This window comes from Puntigrus tetrazona, chromosome 20, assembly GCF_018831695.1.
Source record: "Puntigrus tetrazona isolate hp1 chromosome 20, ASM1883169v1, whole genome shotgun sequence".
NCBI lineage: Eukaryota > Metazoa > Chordata > Actinopteri > Cypriniformes > Cyprinidae > Puntigrus > Puntigrus tetrazona.
In genome coordinates this window covers 22,518,135-22,539,039 of record NC_056718.1, presented here as the reverse complement: position 1 = coordinate 22,539,039, position 20,905 = coordinate 22,518,135, and the positions used below count along the sequence as shown (strand labels likewise).

The 20,905-nt window shown below is 35.5% G+C and overlaps 1 protein-coding gene across 2 annotated transcripts; it reads right to left on the bottom strand.

Moving 5' to 3' along the window:
- Positions 1–1,178: 1,178 nt before the first annotated feature.
- Positions 1,179–20,875, bottom strand: mmut (methylmalonyl CoA mutase). Of its 2 annotated transcripts, none has more exons than XM_043219691.1 (13): positions 20,761–20,875; positions 19,907–20,360; positions 18,753–19,120; positions 18,377–18,534; positions 17,888–18,059; positions 17,476–17,724; positions 16,370–16,481; positions 12,687–12,802; positions 9,816–9,931; positions 8,916–9,047; positions 6,246–6,393; positions 4,082–4,249; positions 1,179–1,519 (listed from the first exon to the last, which is right to left on the bottom strand). In XM_043219691.1, exons 2-13 carry the CDS (start codon positions 20,310–20,312, stop codon positions 1,391–1,393), a joined length of 2,274 nt encoding a protein of 757 aa, XP_043075626.1. In that variant the 5' UTR covers positions 20,313–20,360; positions 20,761–20,875; the 3' UTR covers positions 1,179–1,390. The 2 variants fall into 2 exon arrangements, with proteins under 2 accessions (XP_043075626.1, XP_043075625.1); XM_043219690.1 differs by lacking the exon at positions 20,761–20,875 and adding an exon at positions 20,463–20,754.
- Positions 20,876–20,905: the final 30 nt, after the last annotated feature.

The following is a 20,905-nucleotide window of genomic DNA, read 5'->3' as shown; positions in this document are numbered from 1 at the left end:
AATGCGTGTTCACACACTGTATAGATGAAAATATTCTTAAACTGCTGCATAAACCTGTCAACAACATAAACAGGCCCACAGCAAGTCCGCTTCCGCAAAGCTCGCAGCCCATGAGACGTGAACGAAATGTCAAACCGAATCACATTTCCTGTCATGACCAGTTTGTTGTTTGGAAAAAAATCAAGTTACAGGCATTTTATTTTTTTATTTTTTGAGGGGTTGCCGCCACAGCAGACAAACGCGACATGGGGTCTAAACACGCTGTCAGGTGGTCATTAGCATGAGCATCATGTGAAGCGACTGCTGATATTTGCTCCTATTTATCAAGACAGACACCGAGGCGTGAAAATAAAAAAAAAATCATCTGAGCATAGAGAGTTTTGTTTTTTAAAGTTATAGTTCAGGCAAAATTTTAAGTTTAAGATTTTCTCACCTTAAAGCTATACAGGATGCATATAAGCTTTTTCTTCAGCAACAGATTTGGAACAATTTAGCATTACTTCACTTTTGTGAATGGGTGCCGTCACAACTAACCCGCACAACTTCGCTCAACCAATTAACATCTCGTAAAGCGAGTAGTGTGAATTCCTTGTGGATTGTAGGGATGTTTTTATCAACTGTTTGGACTCTCATTCTGACGGCACCCATTCACTATAAAGTATCTACCGGTGAGCAAGTGACAACGGGCAACTCCTTTGGATTGCCCGAGAGTCGATACATTTTCAGCAGACTGAACTGTTTGAGTCGTACTATTCTTTAACCTGAGATGCATTCACATGAGCATTGCTATACTTAAAGCAACTAGCGCATTGCAAATCAGTAACGTAATAAAATCAGCCAAAAAGCAGTCACGGGAAGCAGATGTGGCCGCTCACTCACACGTACGCTTTCATATGGATCGTATGCTGGAGCAGACATACAATCATACAGATCTTAACATCCACATGCTCGTTTCTACCGAAAGCTGAAACAGATGGCGCTCAGTAAGATAGAGATCGTGCACAGTATCTTGCTCAGTGAGTCAGTAGGTCCACGCTTGAGCAAAGACAGAAAGCTTCTATTACTGCATATATAAAATACACGTTTTCTACTGTTAAATAAAACAACAAAACAGCTTCAATCTGATTAGAGAAGATCATGAAATTATGAGTAGAAATAGCAAATGACGATGTAAGAAACCACGTTAACATTGATTTTAATGCATTATGTCAAACTATACAAAATCACAGACGGCTTTTACATGTTTTCAATCAAAACACAACTCTAACGAGAGTCGATTTCAAACATCATGCTTTGATTATTGTTGGAATATTTTTTTTTTTACTTTTTCTCAGTCAGTAACCTACTGAATTGCTGTCTCGAGCTGAAGTGCATTTAGAGATGTTAGCGTTTACATGGCCTGTCGGTTCTTCTCCAGGCTTTTTTCGATGCTGTCAAGAACTTCCACCGCTGCTTGAGGAATTCTGGTCCCTGGGCCGAAGATACAGCTGACGCCGCTCTTGTACAGGAACTCATAGTCCTGAAAAGATGATGAGACAATCGACTCGCGTAAAGCATCGACTGAACTACGCCGTTTCATGATAATTCACTGGATTGAACCTAAAAGTTAAGTGAGCTTTTGACGCATATTGAAACTAATTAAGTCCAGCTAATTGCTTTTTGATAAAAATGTCAATCACAGTCATAAATATAAACAGCCTTGAACTGAAACAGAATGCACAAAATAAAAAGTAATAACAAAATGAAGAGGAAAAATAACATTCTATATAACGCTTGCATCATATATATATATATATATATATATATATATATATATATATATATATATATATATATATATACAAAAGTATAATACACTGTATTATATATAATCTGATATTAAGCAATAAAGTATATTAAAAGATTATTATGCATTTAATGTATAATACAATATATTAATACATAAATATATGTACATATATAATAATACTAATAATAATTATAATATTTTAAACAACTAAATACATAAGAATTAAGCATTACATCTTAAAATTATGGTAGTCAATATGTATTGTGGCATAGTTTAGTAAAACATTCTTTTTTTTAACAGGGATAAAATAATGTAACAATAATATAAAGCACCGTACAGTTTGAGTGGATGTGCATTTTGACGAAAGAATACAAGTGCGGTCTCCTTTTTGCTAAGCTTGTTTTTTCTATCCTAATCATCAACCCAAAAATTCATTTCATGAATTCATGCACAAATACAAAAAAATCCCAAAAGAACAAAACAGCACAGCTGCTGGTGCACCCACGCCGCAACTAAATAATTGCATGCGTACAGGTTGCTACACGCCGTCCTGCGCACCAGCCATGAGCTCATTATGTAGGAATGTGCAGACTGGCCTTATACAGGTCCTAATTACACCCCACTGAGACTGAAAACAGAGTTTGACCTACACATGAATGAATGACTCCCTGGATGCAAATTTATCTGATTATCTGTATTATGTTGAAAAAGTAAATTGGTTTCTGGATGAAAGATTTACAGAGTTCAAACTCAGCTCAGGCTTCAGTTAGTTATATGATCTGAGCACAAATGGCAGGGTGATACTAATAATCAGGCGACTCAGTGTTTAAAAGGTTGGGGCCAGTAAAAATTTTAGTATGCACATTTATATTCATAGGGATGGATCAAATTAATAATATGCATATATATAACAGTAAAATATATATATAGTATATATATATTATATATATATATATATATATATATATATATATATATATATATATATATATATATATATATATATATATATATATATATATATCAGATAAATGCTGTTCCTTCAAAATGTATAAACAACACACAAAAATATCTGAACATTGATCATAATTTTATCATAATCATAATTTTAAAGATTTATGAAGGGTCATGTGACAGTGAAGACTGGAGTAATGATGCTGAAAACTCAGCTGCACAGGAACAAATTGAAATAAAAAGGTTATTTTAAACCGTAATATTTCAGAATATTACAGTTTTTACTGTTTTTCTGAACAAATAAATGCAGACTTGGGGAGCATAATAGACTTAAGAAAACCTTTCTTTGGATAATTTTTTTAGTATAATGAGCATTTAACAAGATAATCACTAATGATAAATTATTATTTTTAGTATAATAATAATAATAATATTTTAATAAATACAAAAAATATATATAATATAACAAAAATATAAGATAGCAAAAAACTAATTGTACTGCCACAAGCATTTGCATTTAAGTTTTGCATTTATCATTAATTCAATAAATATACAGTCTCTTCTTATATACTGTGCAATAACGTGTAATCATTAAATGATCTTGTTTCTACTATAAAATAATTAAAATACCGTACAGTGATGACTACAAGCACATCAATGAAATTGTATTTGAATGCAGCAGGTGTTGCAGCACCGTCCACTGAATTGCTAATTATCACTGAGCGTACATGAATCGAATTCAATAGAGATATGCCAAAGGTCAGACTGCTTATTATATTGATTTTGGATCGTTATGTTGCTCTGCAGGCATAAGCGGCCTACGCTGCGCATTGTTCCCAACAACCCTTAATCAAGACATGGGGCCTTTTGTGACTTTCTGCTTTATTAATCAATACAATAATGTTATCTGATTTTCTGACGGGAGATTCAAAGACTGAATGGCTAACAGAAAAAAAAAAAATCCTTGATGTTTCTGCCATTAAAAAGGCTGTTATCGTTTCCTTTTTTTCACATTGTGAAAGGTGAAAGTTCAGCGAGTCTAACCTACATCACTGTCAAAGCGTAATAATCAGGTTCTGAACAGCTGAATGCTGACCATGTCGAAAAAAAGATAAGAGCTCCGTTTGAACATCACGAGCAACATAAAAATAATCCTCTTTACAATATAAGGCCGTTTAAAGAATGAACTGCGATGTCATGTCAAAATCAGTCCAAAATTTGTACTGAAAAAAAGTCGTTTACTTATTTGACCTAAATTTCCATTTTTTCGAAACAGATTTTCTGCCTGTGTATGTATTAAGGTTGTACTTCAGTTGTCTCTCAGGAGGAAGGAGTTACCTGTGGTGGTATGACCCCTCCGCAGATCACCATGATATCGGGCCGGTTCAGGTTACGCAGCTCTTTGATGAGTTCGGGCACAAGGGTCTTGTGTCCAGCTGCCAGCGTGCTGACGCCAACACAATGCACGTCTGCATCCACGGCCTGCTGCGCGACCTCCAGCGGGGTCTGTCGTCATGGAAACGAACGGGACAAAAACAAAATCAAAGTGAAATGAAAGGCATTAAATGAATAATTCACCCCAAAAAGGAAAATGTACCCCATAATTTACTCACCCCCAAGACATTCTAGGTGCAAATGATTTTCTTCTTTCAGACGAACACAGTAAAACCGCCAAGCTGGTGGACAGTGGCCATTATTTGAAAGCTCCATAAATCATATCATAAAACGAACCTATACTGTACTAACAAACTATTTCTATTTGTAGCCTCCTTTTTTTTTTTTTTTTTTTTTACTTTTTATTTTAGGCATTTTGATTTATTGCTCGTTTATTAATCTTCGTTCGTCTATTCTTTTCTGAGAATTTTTTAATTTTAAATATTTTTGTTCTAAAAACCCATCGATCTGCTTCAGAAGAAATGTGTTAACCCCTCGGAGGCATATAGGTTATGGTTATATATATATATATATATATATATATATATATATATATATATATATATATATATATATATATATATTATACGCTTAAAAATAATGGCCACTATCCACCAGCATTACCGAGCTTGGACATTTTAAAAAAAAAAAAAAACTTAACTGTTCGTCTGAAAGAAAAAAGTCATATGCACCTAGGATGGCTTGGGGTTCTTACATTATGAGGTCACTTTCATTTTTGGGAAAAACTATTCCTCTAAGGCTCGTTCACATCAAGAACAATAACTGCGATCATTACTATATCAGCCTCCACACTGATGCACAATAACATTACGTTCATAAGCACACACTGCACTTTTGTCATCCGTCACTTTAAATACTCTTTAAAAGGTATGATGGCTGTACGTGTTTTTATTGTTCATCGGCTGGAATGAAATCATTCTGAAAGCGATTTCAAAGATATAATTCCTCAGTGCTGTTATCGTTCTTGGTATAGGACCAGATTTACTAAGGGCTTGCGCCAGCACAAATCTTTTGCCATTAAAATAGTGCTGAAATGACATGGAAACGGTTATATTTGCGCCTGATTTACAGAATATGCATTTGTAGGAGGATCCCTTTTAAATTTAAGGGCCGTGAGTATTCACATGAATCATGCAAAGCAATTACTGGTATATGCATCATTACTTAATGCTGCTATTGGTAGATTGCGCTGGTTATTACAGAAATGATCTGGCAACGTCTGTGTTCTTTAATGGGCCCACTGTTAGTAAATCACCTGTAGAAATAAAATTCCCACCAAAAATAATTCTTTTTTTTTTATATTTTGGTGTGAATTCATATTTCTTTAATATTTATATTTTCAAAAGTGACAAAAATGATTGAAAATCCTGAAGCAATTTAGAGCAATTTCTACAAAAACATTAGGCAACATAATACAAAATGCTATTTTGAGCAGCAAATCGCTATATTAGAATGATTTCTGAAGGATAATGTGACACTTAAGACGATGACGGAGTAATAGATAAAACTTATTGTAATTTGGAATAATATTTCACTACATTACTGTTTTTCACTGTATTAGAGACTTCTTTCAAACACAATATTATTAATTTCCAAAATTCTTACTTGGAGGTCCAACAGACACCTTTTTTGTTTCTATCTAATAATCTAATGCAGAAACTGTTTCGTTCGGGAGGGCGCTGAGTATTCATGGAGCACAAATGAGAAAACCGGATTATTCTTATTTTGAAAACTGTAGAGAAGTGGAAGCTAAAGTCTGAGGTATGCATTTGATCTTCTCAGTCATGGATTCAACGTTTTGATGTTCATGGCTCAGAAAGGATCTCTTAATTGACGATAGACTCTGCTCTTAAAGGTACACTGGGTGCTAAAATGTGTGTGATAAATACGTTTTTTTTAAAAAAGGAACAATTCCTTGAGCATCTGTACCACATGGATGACATTTTTGACACACTTTTGAAAAAGGCTAGTCCTATATACAGACAAAAACTTCTAAATAGCAAGAAGAAACTATAAATGCTATGCAATGTTACAGCATCTTTCACACCTGGAAAAGTGGGCCGACATCCACATCAAACCCGAGGTCTGCGAATCCAGTGGCGATGACCTTTGCCCCTCTATCATGACCGTCCTGTCCCATTTTGGCCACGAGCAGACGGGGATTTCTGCCTTCATGCTTTTTAAACTGTACCACTCTTAGAAACAAGAACACAATGCATGAAAGCATCAAGTTTTCTGATAAACGTTTAGTTGGTTGCTTTATATACTTTTTTTTATTAACTGATATAAAGCTGTTTTTTGGAAACTGAATCAAGGTTGAAGTAATATATAAATCTAAGATGAAAAACACAAAGTAATCATGGATGCGATGCACAATGTACCCTAAGCGTCTATGAAATGTTCTTTCTTTTGTACGTTTAGTGTTAAATATTTATGATTTAATCAATGTTTTGTTTTTATGGTCTTTTATCTCTACTTTCATACTGTGCTGTCATAGGGATGGGTAGACATGATTTAATCAGAGCGCCCAAAATCCTTAAGACACACAAAGACAAAAATATGCTGAAATCTCAGAGCTTTTCTCTGCTTTATTCATCGGCAATTCAGCAGCTAAAGTTGAATCCAGTTACTTTTAGTGCTTTATGACAACAACAAATAATGATGCCGTAAGGGTCAAAAGGTTAGTTTGTTATTAGGCCAAGCCATGGGTTTGGCTCAAGTGCAATAAAAGATTAAATGTTATTATTGCTCAATACAATATTTTAATATTTTCATAAGAAGGATTACCTGAGTCATCACAGGACATGATGACTACCTCGACCTCTCAATAAACATACACACTACACACACACACACACACTATATTTATTTTTTTTATTTTATTTTTTTTGTTTATATCATACCCAGATATGTAAAATTATCCAATGGATTGTATATCATCCAATTATACCCTGGATTGAAGAGACAACCATAAGGTTGGCTATTTTCCTCTCTGATTCATTGAGTAACATTATTGATTATTTGAAGCAATTAACTTTATATCTATGCCAAATTGGGTGAGCACCTCAATAGCTAGTGGCATTTGGCATGGCATATACAGACATGGACAAAATTGTTGGTACCCTTCGTTCAATGAAAGAAAAACTCACAATGGTCACAGAAATAACTTTAATCTGACAAAAGTAATAATAAATAATTTTATGAATGTCAACCAATGAAAGTCAGACATTGCTTTTTAATCATTCTTCAACAGAATTCTCTAAAAAATAAACAGGACCGTGGCCTGAACAAAAATGATGGTACCCCTAACTTAATATTTTGTTGCACAACCTGTTGAGGCAATCACTGCAATCAAATGATTCCTGTAACTGTCAGTGAGACTTCTGCACCTCTCAGCAGGTATTTATAACTGCTCCAGTTGTTTCTGGTTTGAAGGGCACCTTTTCCAGACGACATGTTTTAGCTCCTTCCAAAGATGCTCAATAGGATTGAGGTCAGGGCTCAAAGAAGGCCACTTTAGAATAGTCCAATGTTTTCCTCTTAGCCATTCTTGGGTGTATTTAGCTGTGTGTTTCAAGACCCATGACCTGCGACTGAGACCAAGCTTTCTGACACTGGCCAGCACATTTCTCTCTAGAATCCCTTGATAGTCTTGAGATTTCATCAGATTCAAGACACCCTGTGCCAGATGCAGCAAAGCAGCCCCAGAACATAACAGAGCCTCCTCCATGTTTCACAGTAGGGACAGTGTTCTTTTCTTGATATGCTTCATTTTTTCGTCTGTGAACACAAGAGCTGGTGTGCCTTGGCAAAAAGTTACATTTTTGTCTCATCTGTCCATAGGACATTCTCTCAGATGTTTTGTGGCTTGTCAACATGTAGTTATTCTAGTCTGGCTTTTTTATGGGGTTTTTTTTAACAATGGTGTCCTCCTTGGTCGTCTCCCATGTGGTCCACTTTGGCTCAAACATTGATGGATGGTGCGATCTGACACTGATGCTCCTACAGCATGAAGTTCACCTTGGATATCTTTAGAAGTCTTTCTGGGCTCTTTTTTTACCATTTAGATTATCCGTCTGTTTGATTTGTCATCAATATTCCTCCTGCAGCCACTCGAGGTTGGCTACAGTCCCATGGATCTTATATTTCTGAATAATATGTGTGACTGTAGCCACAGGAACATCTAGCTGCTTGGAGATGGTCTTATAGCGTTTACCTTTAACATGATTGTCTATAATTTTCTTTCTAATCTCCTGAGACAACTCTTTCCTTCACTTCCTCTGGTCCATGCCAAGTGTGGTAAACACCATGTCACCAAACAACACAGTGACTACCTGGAGCCCTAGATATAGGCCCACTGACTGATTACAAGATTGTAGGCACCTGTGATGCTAATTAGTGGACACACCTGGAATTAATATGTCCCTTTGGTCACAATATTTTCTAGGGGTGCCATAACTTTTGTCCTGGCCTGTTCCATGAGTTAATTTTTTTTAAGAATTCTCTTGAAAAATGGTTGAAAAGCAATGTCTGACTTTCATTGGTTAACATTCATAGAATGTTTTTATTTATTATTACTTTTGTCAGATTAAAGTTATTTCTGTGACCATTGTGAGTACTTTTTTCATTGACCGAAGGGTCTGTTTATATATAGACACACACACATATATTAGGGGAGTGTACACATGCTTAGGTGCAGTAATCTGCAAGCTCCTACCTGTTATGCGCCAGCGCTATCTCCTCATGCTCGCCGAATTCACTGCGGTATGCTCCGCTCACCATGCGCGTGCTGGCCTTGTGCTCCCCGAAAACAGATTTCATGGCATCTGTGATCTCTCCAACCGAGCACCTACAGAATCCAACAGAATCCTTTAATCCACGCATAATCACATCGCACGATACAAAACAACTCTTGTTGTTTGGATTGTTATATGATTGAATTTGTGTTCGCGGTCCAGTAAAAGAGTATGTTCAAAGCGTGTGATCCCCCAATCTGCTGCTGAGAAACACTGAAGATCCTCCAGCTTTAAAAAAAAAAGTGTGTTTATAATATGGGAAGAGTAAAAGTCCAAAAAGTGGAGACAGGATATATGTCCACCTTCACAACTGGAAACCCACAGGTTTGCATAAGAAAAAGGACTGAAGTCTATTTCAGCAAGGGAATTTTTAAAATGTATAATATGTAATATAATATAGTAAAACATAATATAGTATAATAAAATATAATAACTTTTTAGCTCACAAGCCAGTTTTACATTTTTTTTCTTATTATGCTATTTTGTTCTTGCTATAACCCTTTTAAATTTTTTGGCACAGTGCTCTTTATGTACAAGTATGATAGAATCTCACCTGAGTTTCTTTGCAACAGATTCATATACATGCAAATGATAAATTCCAGAGCTAATAAATAATAAATGTATACAACAATTATAAATAATGATGATGTTATAACTAAGTCAAAGTTTGTGTCACCAAATCAAAAAAAAAAAAAATTGTGAGAGGTTCTTGCTTATGCAAATGTCACACAAAAAATTCAAAAGTTGTCTGTGATTTCCAAGATGCTGGTATGTAATTGCTATGGTATTCTGGGTGGATAACTAGACTAAGCCAGACCCACCGGGCTCGTGCTGCCTCCACGGCGAGCTCCAGCAGGTTTCCATCTCTGGTGCGTGCACATTGTTCAATCGCAGCCAAGCATCTCTTCGCCGCCTCTGCGTCCCTGCTCTCTCTGACCTGCAGTGCAAGCACAGCCTCATTATAATGTGCAAACACCGACCTTGGATGAGCACAAACATACGAAAACCTGGAATGGACCTGGTATAAATCGACTAGGTGACGTCCATCTAAAATCATTTAGATTGACATGCAAAAGAACATAAATATACCGGAAGGGGAAAACAATGCTACAAAACGCAGCATATAGTGCAGATATTATTAACTATTAAATTAACTGTTTTAAATGCGGTACAAAAGGTTATCGAACTATGAAGGCCAACACTGATTCATCTTATATGCTAGCATATGCTAATAAAATTTAAAAAATGCAATTAAAAAAACAAAAACAATAAAAGGACACATATTCACACACTAATACAAATGATATAAGCACATAAAAAAATATATTTATCATATTACCATATGTATCCATCATGTCGTGATATTTTTATGTGTGTGTGTGTGTGTGTATATATATATATATATATATATATATATATATATATATATATACAAAAATATCACGGCATGATGGATACATATGGACAATATTATGGCTAATGATTAGTGAAAAAATCTGCTGCCAGATGATGGTTATATTTCTGATTTGCCACCTCAATAGGGGATATAATGCAAAAAAATAAAAAAAAAAAATAATAAAATAAATAAATAAAATAAAACATAAATAATATTTTTTATTTTAAAGATCAGAAAGAAAAGCACAAATTTTTTTTTTCCCATTATTAGTGCATTACAAGTAGTGCATTACTTTAAACATATTTCCTATTTTTTTTTACATTAAATTATGTCCCAAGGTACCCAACATCACTCCGCAGATGCAGTACGTACTCTTTGTGAACCGAAGATGTTTTGGGTAACCGTGACGAGATGAATAGTGAACACATGCCAGATACTTCCAGATCAAACAAACCACCTTCAAATCTTTGATCTGAAAGAAACTGGTTGGCTGGCACTTCAAATATTACATCACGGCTGCTGATACGCTTACATTTTCAACATTAATATACAGACTGTCACTGCACGAGAACTCTCAGGCGACATGCTATCGAGTTGCTTTTAACATCAAACACAAATATATTACTTAATGTGACAACTAAAACAACTCGATGATTCTTCACTTCAGGGAAATGGCTAAAAAGCCACAAAGTGATAAAAAAAAGCATGATTTGAATGTGCGCACACTCTCTTGTCATGTCAGACTGCTTTATACATGGAAAAGATGCAGCATTCATACTTGGTGAATTAGAGCTTCAGAAGAACCATGAATTATTAGAAACTCATGACATTAAATGAATCATTCATAACATTCGTTTGCTGAGCAAACTGATTCACTAAAATAATTTGTTCAGTGTTCGCAACAGCATACCACTGCTATTGCTGCAAATAGAGTGTGTGGTTTATGTCATGTGCGATGAGGTCATGAGACAACGCTATCCTGCATCATCCAGTCTGAATTTATTCTATGATATACTATATGCAATCATTACTGAAAGTTCATGAGGTATATTGAATAATCCTTTGAAAGATGAACGCACTCCAGCATCAAAGCATTCCATCTGATTTGATGCAGGAGATCAACTTACGACCGAATGAAATCCATTTTATTGCATCTAATATATTATCAAAAGTGCCTATTAATATTTCTCAGCTGAGTTCTTGTGCTTGCTGTGTGCAAAAAAAAAGACAGGATTGATAGGAACTAGAAATATAATGCATACACATAATGCATAATGTTATGATAACCACAAAAAAAAAAAAAAATCATATATATATATATATATATATATATATATATATATATATATATATATATATATATATATATATATATATATATATATATATATATATATAAAAAAGTATTACAAGTAAAAACATTACAATTTATAAAATCCATTTTCTATTTTAATTTAAAATGATGCCAAGCTGAATAATTACAGCATCCTTCAGTGTGACATGACCCTTCGGAAATCAATCTGATTTGCTGCTCAAGAAATTCCTTATTATTATCATCCACTTTAAAAACAGTTGCTTTATATTTCAAAGGAAACCATGCCAATGTTTTTAATAGAAAGCAGAAATCTTCTGCAACCTCTGAACCAGAAAATCTTTCACAATTCAGCGCATTCTTTTTGAATAAAAGTATTATATTAAAAAAAATTTTTTTTTTTTGTTAAAAATATTTCCAACATAAGAGTAATCACTCAAACTATATTATAAACTGATTTGACTAAACGAAGAAAAAAATTGAAATGCAAATGTAAATCAAAGAAAAGTAAGAAAGAAAAAGCAACTAATCCATATTCAATCACCTTCCTGTCCTTTAAACCAGTAACTAGACACTGTGTGCATGAAATGCTATTGATTGTTCTCGTATGCATCAAACGAGTCTTTTCATTAGGAATCAATTTAAAAACTGTTCGTGTCACCTAGCTTAAAACGGTGTGTGTAGCTTTTAGAGGAATGGTGATTACCATTTAAAGATTCATACCTTAACTGAATAAAATTCAATGAAGTGAATGTCATGTAACTTGGATTGAATACAATGATGGCAGCTTCTCTAAACAAAATGATGAATTCTGCTCACTTCTACAGAGCATTTTTGTGATTGCGCCCGTGATTGTGATGAGGTAACTTCACAGAGAGCTCTGCCGGGAAGAGACTATATGTGACTATTTCAGATCGCGTCAACACGGATGAAGGCACTTGACATCAAAATCCGTGCAGTGAATCATTGCCGGAGGGAACTAACCTTGCGCAGCTTTTCAATCTGCTTGTTACGCACTGATGTGTTGTCGATGGCGAGCACGTCCACAGTTTCTTCCTTCTCCAGGCGGTACTTGTTGACCCCCACAATCACCTCGGAGCCTATAGTGAGACAAAGAGACAGTGCGAGGGCATAAGCAGAAGATCCTAAATAATGAAGGTGCCTGGAGCTAAAATAAACCATCTGAGATTTGCAGAACACAGTCCGTGGCCATGTAGGTCAGAGGACAGTGCTTTAATGGGCTCCTTTCACCTCATTAAGAGACGATGACAATCAGTCATAAATATAGAAACAGGAGCTCACAGGAAGCGTTCCATAATATAACAGCATGTTCATTAGACACATATCATATCTATAGAGACATCACGGCGGTCATACATATATATAACGATGCATGGGAATGTGAAAATTAATTATAAATTAGTGTGATAAATTGCATACAAAATTATTTATTTACATAATGTATACTGTGTATATTTCTAATGTGTATATAAATACTAATGCAAGTTGTAATGTTTTTGAAAACATTTATACATAATATTATTTATTTATTTATTTTCAAAATGCATGCTGTACGTTTGATTGCGTATATTATGTAAACGAAAACAATTTAGGATGAGAAAAATCACAATTAATCATTTGACAGCACTAGCGTGAATTGTGTTTTTGTGTACATAATCCAGTTTTTATCCATTTTTATTTACTTTTTTAAAAATATGACAAAAGAATCCATTTTTGGCAGATATATAGTACCGTTTTGGGTTATGAGCTAGGGTCAATATAATTATAATTTTTTTTTAAGAAGTTATTTTCTCCTGAAAATAAAGCGAATGACATAAGAGCTGGTCGGCTCATGCATATTTCACTACTCTCCTAAAACGTACTCATGCACACACAAGATGAAATCGCTGAGGGCCCTCAAGATAAAAAAAAAAAAACCCTGAGCTTCTAGGGTCAGAATGAACGCGGGGAGCTTCAAACATCTGCTGCGAAGCCAATATGGCTGAGTTTCTGTTTGAAATGATGTTCGTTGCATCTTCTGAGCAGCTTCGGCGAAGCCGTGACATTCGCTGATAACCGCAGCCTGAGAGGAACGTCATGTAGAAACGCTGGAAAACTGTGAGTTTAGAGGATCGGGACCACGCTGAAAAACTTCAAAATGTAAAACGAAGAAACATCACAGCATAAAATGAATTAGAAATATTGCAGGTATGTTAGCTCAAGAGCTGGTGTCATTAAAGCAATATAGAAAAACGTTACTGTTTTCCACAACTTTTAACTCGTATTGTTATTCCGATGATGTAAAGTAATAAACTGGAGAGAAGCGCGAAATACAAGACTTAGCCTTTCAACGACATTTCTTTTACTCACTTTTTGAATGCACTGTGATATTAGGCTCTTATGAGCTGGATGCGGGGTCCAAAGCAAGCGTAGCAAATGCATTCATCGCTTCAATAACGTGTTCATTTCTTTAGACTTTCTGTCTACCTGAGGTTCAGAAAGAAGCGCTAGAGAGGCTTCTGAAGTCATTAGCGATAACCGTGTGGTGGTTCACCCTAAAGGAAAACCACTTGCGCGATGGCCACTAAATTATCCAGCTGCGCGGCATATGTGGAGCATTTAAATTATGCATAACTCCTTGGAAAAAGAGGCACTCGCAAACCGTCAAACTTTAGGCCTCAGGATTGGAAATATAGGCATGCGTGTGAAAACCCCCCCGAAAATCTTGTGTTTTAATTTGAACATAAAAGTATTTGGCTTGATTGTTGCATGAAGTTGCCTGTTAAAACGCTGCCCTCTGGTGGAACTGCATTTAGCGATCTTTAAAGGGGGATGAGTTCTCAAAAGATCACGTCGCTCTGAAAACAGCAGGTCAATATCGGAGATCTCGGTCAACACAGTCAATTAAAAATAATCAATGTTACTATTTCTGCAGCTGTGGTGCTGGCTGACATGCTGAACAGAGTGTGAGGATCAGAGTATTACACACATCTGTGTACCGAGAGCATACTTTCAATTTTTTTATATATATATATATATATATATATATATATATATATATATATATATAGACACACACACACACACTATATTTCTGCTTTTTTGATAGACTTTTGACCACAGTTTACTCAAAGTTGATCTAGAAAGGTATATGGAATAGTATATTCATTTAATATGCATCAAAAGTGCATCAAAGTCCTGATCTGAATCCAATGATTCACAATACGATATAAAAGATTCACGAACCTGCTCTGAGATTCTGATCTATGATTCCTCAAATGATTCATTCTCCATGCTTCGAAGTCCTGATCTGAATCCAATGAATCATGAACCTTCATTTCAGATCGAAACATTGGAGCAAATCTTTCAATTAGCTCAATGATTTGTCAAATAATTCCGGCAAATAAAGTCCTGAATCCAACTATTCACAATCTGCGCTATGAGCTCCCGACGGGAAGAAGACGATTTGCAAACTTGCTCCGGAATCGATCTAAATCAAATTTGTAAACAATGCTGAATATTATGTTGACTGTGATCAGGGGAAAGCCCACACATAAGGGTGAGTAATTAATCACAGAATCTTCATTTTTGGGTGAACTGATCATTTAAATTATATTATAGAACAAAATACACACACACACATATACATACACATATATATATATTTATATACATTTATATATACACACATACACATATATATTTATATATATACACATACACACACACACACACACACACACACACACACACATATATACATATATATATATATATATATATATACCACTGCATTTTTCCTTTCTATTGCAGTTTCCTTTCAATTATACATTTCTCTGCTATTTGGTATTTATCTCTATGTTGGTGCTTCACCTGACAGGTCGGCGGACTGAATTCTATCCAGGCAATTGTGTTTCAATGCATTTTCATTTTCACGAGCCTGTCAGAGTGACAACACAACGAGCCTTTGCGACAGGATGTAATAGCGCTATTGACTTCAAAATAAACAGATGCCACCTCAAAACACACCCTACATTCAAAAGCCTCTCCAAAGGTCGCTGATATTTCGCGGAAAGCTTGTCAGCGCTTTTGTAAAACCTGTCAAACAGAGTGTATCGACATAAGCCTTTTAGAGGACTTGCGGTTTGTTTCAGTAAAGATACGTTTTTTGGCTTGACTGACTGTTTTAACGTTTTCACGGCAGGTGAGAGGAATATTACGTGGCACCTGCCTCAACCTCCACTTATCTGTGAACAGCTCCTCATCTATTTATACCTAAAGGAGAGAAGACGTCACCTCACGACCTCTCTATAAATCCCAGAACTCTTATTGTTGGAGTACCATTAAGATTCAGTCGTCGGGAGCAATTGTTACAATGTGATCGCTAGCATAGCTTACAGTGCTGCCTTGCTCGAGCAGAGACAGCGTGAGGTTTTAATCCAAGGACGTTCGATGAAACTAGCGCTGTCCTTGAATGTCAACTGCCTATTCAAGCAAGCACAGAGCTCTTGATGTGAGGTGGTAAGTCTGTTTTTTAAAGCATGTGACTAGTCCAGACGACTTCCATTAGTCATAGAGGCTTGTGAAGTAGCCCTTTAGTTAAACGGGACATTAGTCACGTGTCCCGGGCTGTAATCGTGTATTCAGTCAGTGTTTTGCTTTGGTACCTGAATCAATGCGCGCTTGTCTGCGGGCGGCACATTCCTCGATGCGCAGTTTGGGAATTCCCTCGGCTACAGCACGAGCCATGCCGCCCATGTCCTCAATCTCAGTGATGAACTAAACGAGACACAAAAAGAACAGGACTCAGGTAAACACTCACAAATATCAGATACTGCTGCCTATTTAGTACAGTAACAAATCAGAGTGCTTCAGAGTAGGAGTATCAAGGTTTACTTCAAGTAACTTATTTATATAAATCCAAAATGTAATAATATATTCTACATTTTTATTAATTTAAATAAATTTGAATCACAATGATAATTTACTATTATTAATAATAACAACAACATTTATACAATGTAATAAATTATTAATTAAGTCATGTCAATTTTATTTATATGGTACAAAAATTCTATAAAGATAGTTTTAAAGCCTAAACATAAAAAAAACAACAAATGTTATTTTAAAATGTTTTATTTTATTAATTATTACACAGCATGTCTGCATCTTAAATAAAAAACTTTTTGTTTTTTTATTATTATTTTTTGATTATTACTATTAACAGTCAAACACATTTATTATTTATATGTACTTTTATCACCATTATAATGAAATGTATGATTTATTTTATTGTTTGTTGTTATTTAACAACCATGTATAATAATAATGCAATTCATACTTATATTGTTATTCTTATTATTGACAATGATCATTTATATTGACCATATTTGCCATTTACTCATCCTCGGGTTGTTCCAAACCTGTATCATTATCTTTGTTCTGCTGAACACAAAGGAAGATATTTTAAAGAGAATTTGTAAATCAGTCTGTTTTGGGTCACCATTGAATTCCACAGAGGGAAAAAAAATACTATGGATGTCAATGGTGACACAAAACAGCCTGCTTACAAACTACTTGAGGATGCCAAAATTTTAATTTTGTGTGTTAAATGCGTTTATCTAGGGTTTTCAATTACAGATTTTGCTAAAAAAAAGTTTTATGCAAACACACAAGGACAAAAATCCATTACCACGGATTATAATTAAATGCATTTGTCACCGCTTACTATGATTCATAATACATACACATAAACATTCTCCATAATACTAACCTTGAGCGCTGAGTTGTACACGTCATCGGTGAGGGCCTCCATCATGTAGGACCCACCCCAGGGGTCAGCCACCTTCGGGATGCCTGACTCCTCCTGGACGATGATCTGCGTGTTGCGGGCGTTGCGGGCGCTCTTGACGGTGGGCAGACCCAGAGCCTCATCGAAAGAGTTTGTGTGCAGAGACTGTGTGCCTCCGAACACCGCTGCCATGGCCTCGATCACGGTACGGATCACATTGTTGTAAGGGTCCTGAAAGGCAGATGAGGTCGATTCGGTCAGACCCATAATTTGTTGCAGACAATTATTTTTCGCTGACGCATATCATCAGAGTCGTATGCCATGTATGCGCTTTGACACTTTTACACCTTATTGCGCCACAGCTTGGTTTAACGTGACAGAAAGTCGAGTTGACCTGCTCAGTGAGGGACCATCCGGATGTCTGGCAGTGAGTTCTCAGCAGGAGGGATTTGGAGTTCTTGGGTTGGAACTTCTCTTTGATAAGTGTTGCCCACAATCGCCGAGCTGCCCTAAGCTTCGCTATTTCCATATAAAAGTTCATGCCAATCCCCCAGAAGAATGACAATCTAAAAAAATTAATTAATTAAAAATAAATAAATAAATAAAAATCACACACACACACACACACACACACACACATATGCTTTCATAATGTATATAAAATCTAAAAAAACAACATTACATTAGCTGGGTTATTTTCTGTTATTACAAATTTCATTATCAATAAATACACTAATATTTATTTAAATATTTATTCAAATTTAAATGTTTTTCTACAATAGCCATGTCAACATTAATTAGTATAACCATTAATTTGTTGCATATAATACTAGATTACCATATAATTATAATAATAATCTTTTTCAAGAATTTTCAAGCTAACCTGGGAGCGAAGTCGTCGATGGTGAGTCCAGCCTTCAGTCCGGTTCTGCAGTACTCCAGTCCGTTGGCAATAGTGTAAGCCAACTCCAGGATGGCATCCGCTCCAGCTTCCTGTATGTGGTATCCACTGATGGAAATAGAATTAAACTTGGGCATGTTCTGGGAGAAAGAAACGCCGGTGTGTTACAGAGTGTGGAGGTCAGATACCATCCGAATACTGATTCTACAAAGATGGTGAAAGCTACATGCCCTTATAATTTAAGTAACTGGTAGAAGAATAAAAAAAAAAGAATATGAGAGCTCCGAACACTTTAACAGTTAAACAGACAACGGAGAGTATAAAATGAAACATAAAAGCCGTATCACTCAAGCTGTACCTTTGAGGTGTAGGCGAAGATATCAGCGATGACGTGCATGGAAGGCTCTGGGGGGAAGATGTACGTGTTTCGCACCATGAACTCTTTGAGGATGTCGTTTTGGATGGTGCCGGTCAGCTTCTCTTTGGGCACACCTTGCTCTTCTCCGGTCACGATGAACATGGCTAGAATGGGAATGACGGCTCCGTTCATCGTCATGGATACCGACATCTTCTCCAGCGGGATGCCGTCGAACAGCAGTTTGGTGTCTTCTACGGTGTCGATGGCTACACCCGCCATTCCTACATCCCCGTGAACTCTGGGATTGTCAGAGTCATAACCTCTGTGCGTTGCGAGGTCAAAAGCTACAGAAAGACCCTGCTGACCCGCTGTAAAGGAAAAACATTTTGAGATTAACTTATATATCAAACATTTTTATCAGCCAAACCCCTGAACTAAACAGCCTAAATAATAAGTTAATGTTTTATAATAATTTAACAACACATTCATGGTCACAAAATAAACAATATTAAAATAATAAATACATATATATATATATATATATATATATATATATATATATATATATATATATATATATATATATATATCTAATGACCTCTAATAATATAAAAATATATATATTTATATTTAAAAAAATATATATATAAATTTATATATATATTTTTTTTTTAATTTTATATATTTAAATTTATATATATATTTTATATTAACCATTTAAAGAGGTCATTAGAAGATGATATATATATATATATATATATATATATATATATATATATATATATATATATATATATATATATATATATTTCCTACCCTAAATATATTAACTCAATTTTGGATTAGTAATATATAATAGTTTTTTCTCTACTGCAGTTGGATTATATTACTTTGGTAAAAAATAAAAATACAGCTAACTAACAAAATAAAACACAATAAATGATAACCTAACAAAAAAACTGATTTTTTTTTAGAAACGTAGATATCCGATATCTGTGTTTGCAAATAAACTTGCTGTATTATAAACAGTATATAACACTGTTATTTATTTACTTATTTTTATAACAGTATTATAATTCAGTATATATAATAACACTACATAATTCAATTAAATATTTCACTCAATAGTTAATTTCAAGGCTGCGGCATCATACCTTTAATATTGTCTCTGTAAAACTTGTTGCTTTCCTCTACAGTGCTGAATCCAGCGTATTGCCTGATGGTCCAGGGTCTGTAGGTGTACATGGTGGGGTAAGGCCCTCGGGTGAACGGGAAGACCCCCGGCAGCTCATCTTTGACCTTAGCGGTGTCTGTCTGAGTGTATACAGGTTTAATAGAGACGCCCTCCGGTGTCTTCCAGATCAGATCCTCTGGGTTTTTTCCCTTCAGCTGCTTCTTGGCCAGGGCAGCCCAGCCCTCATGGAGCTTCGCTTCATCTCTGTGTGGGGCAGCGGTGCGGAACGCTCTGGGGTGGCCGTAGGGGTCAAGGGTCGAAGACACAGATGCCCTTAGAAATCGTCTGGCTGTCAAAGACACGCATGCCTTCCGTGCGGTCAACATGTTGCGTGCATTAGGTATAGGACATCGGGTTTAGTGACTCATGGAAATCTAATAAAAAAGAAGAATGCTTTAACACTGACAGTAAACAGGAATAAAAAATAAGAGATGAAATAATACATTTGTTACGACTAGGTTTGTTATGACAATCACCTCATAAAGACTTAAGACAGGATAGAAACAGCTCCCGTGTTATTATAATATTACATTAAATTTATTATCATTAATCAAAGCGAACCCGTATGTATCTCTGACGAGCTGCTTTCACTTTTTGTCCACTAAAGTTTGCAAACTTACAGGCCTATTTAGAATACACGGCTTAAAGCTTTCGCATATCAACGATGATTGATAAGCTATGTCAATTTAAGTTAAAATAACACCTGCACACAAGCGGCGGCATCGTAACGTCTTACGCAAAACGCTTAAAAACATAACGATATCAATTTCTGACCTTGCGTTCTTTCTATTTACCGGACCCCGACGACACACGCTGACAGGCGTGTTGCGTTCCAGCCAATCACAGTTAACAACAAACCGCAAACAGCCAATCAGCATCAAGCGACCTGCGGCTATGACCCGGATGTGTAGTGTATTTC

Coding starts and splice junctions, on each gene's coding strand:
- mmut (XM_043219691.1), bottom strand. CDS start 20,312: ATGTTGACCGCACGGAAGGCATGCGTGTCTTTGACAGCCAGACGATTT. Junction 6,394..8,915: donor ATAGCGCTGGCGCATAACAG/GTAGGAGCTTGC, acceptor CTTGTTTCTAAG/AGTGGTACAGTTTAAAAAGC. Junction 1,520..4,081: donor GAGGGGTCATACCACCACAG/GTAACTCCTTCC, acceptor TCATCTTTTCAG/GACTATGAGTTCCTGTACAA.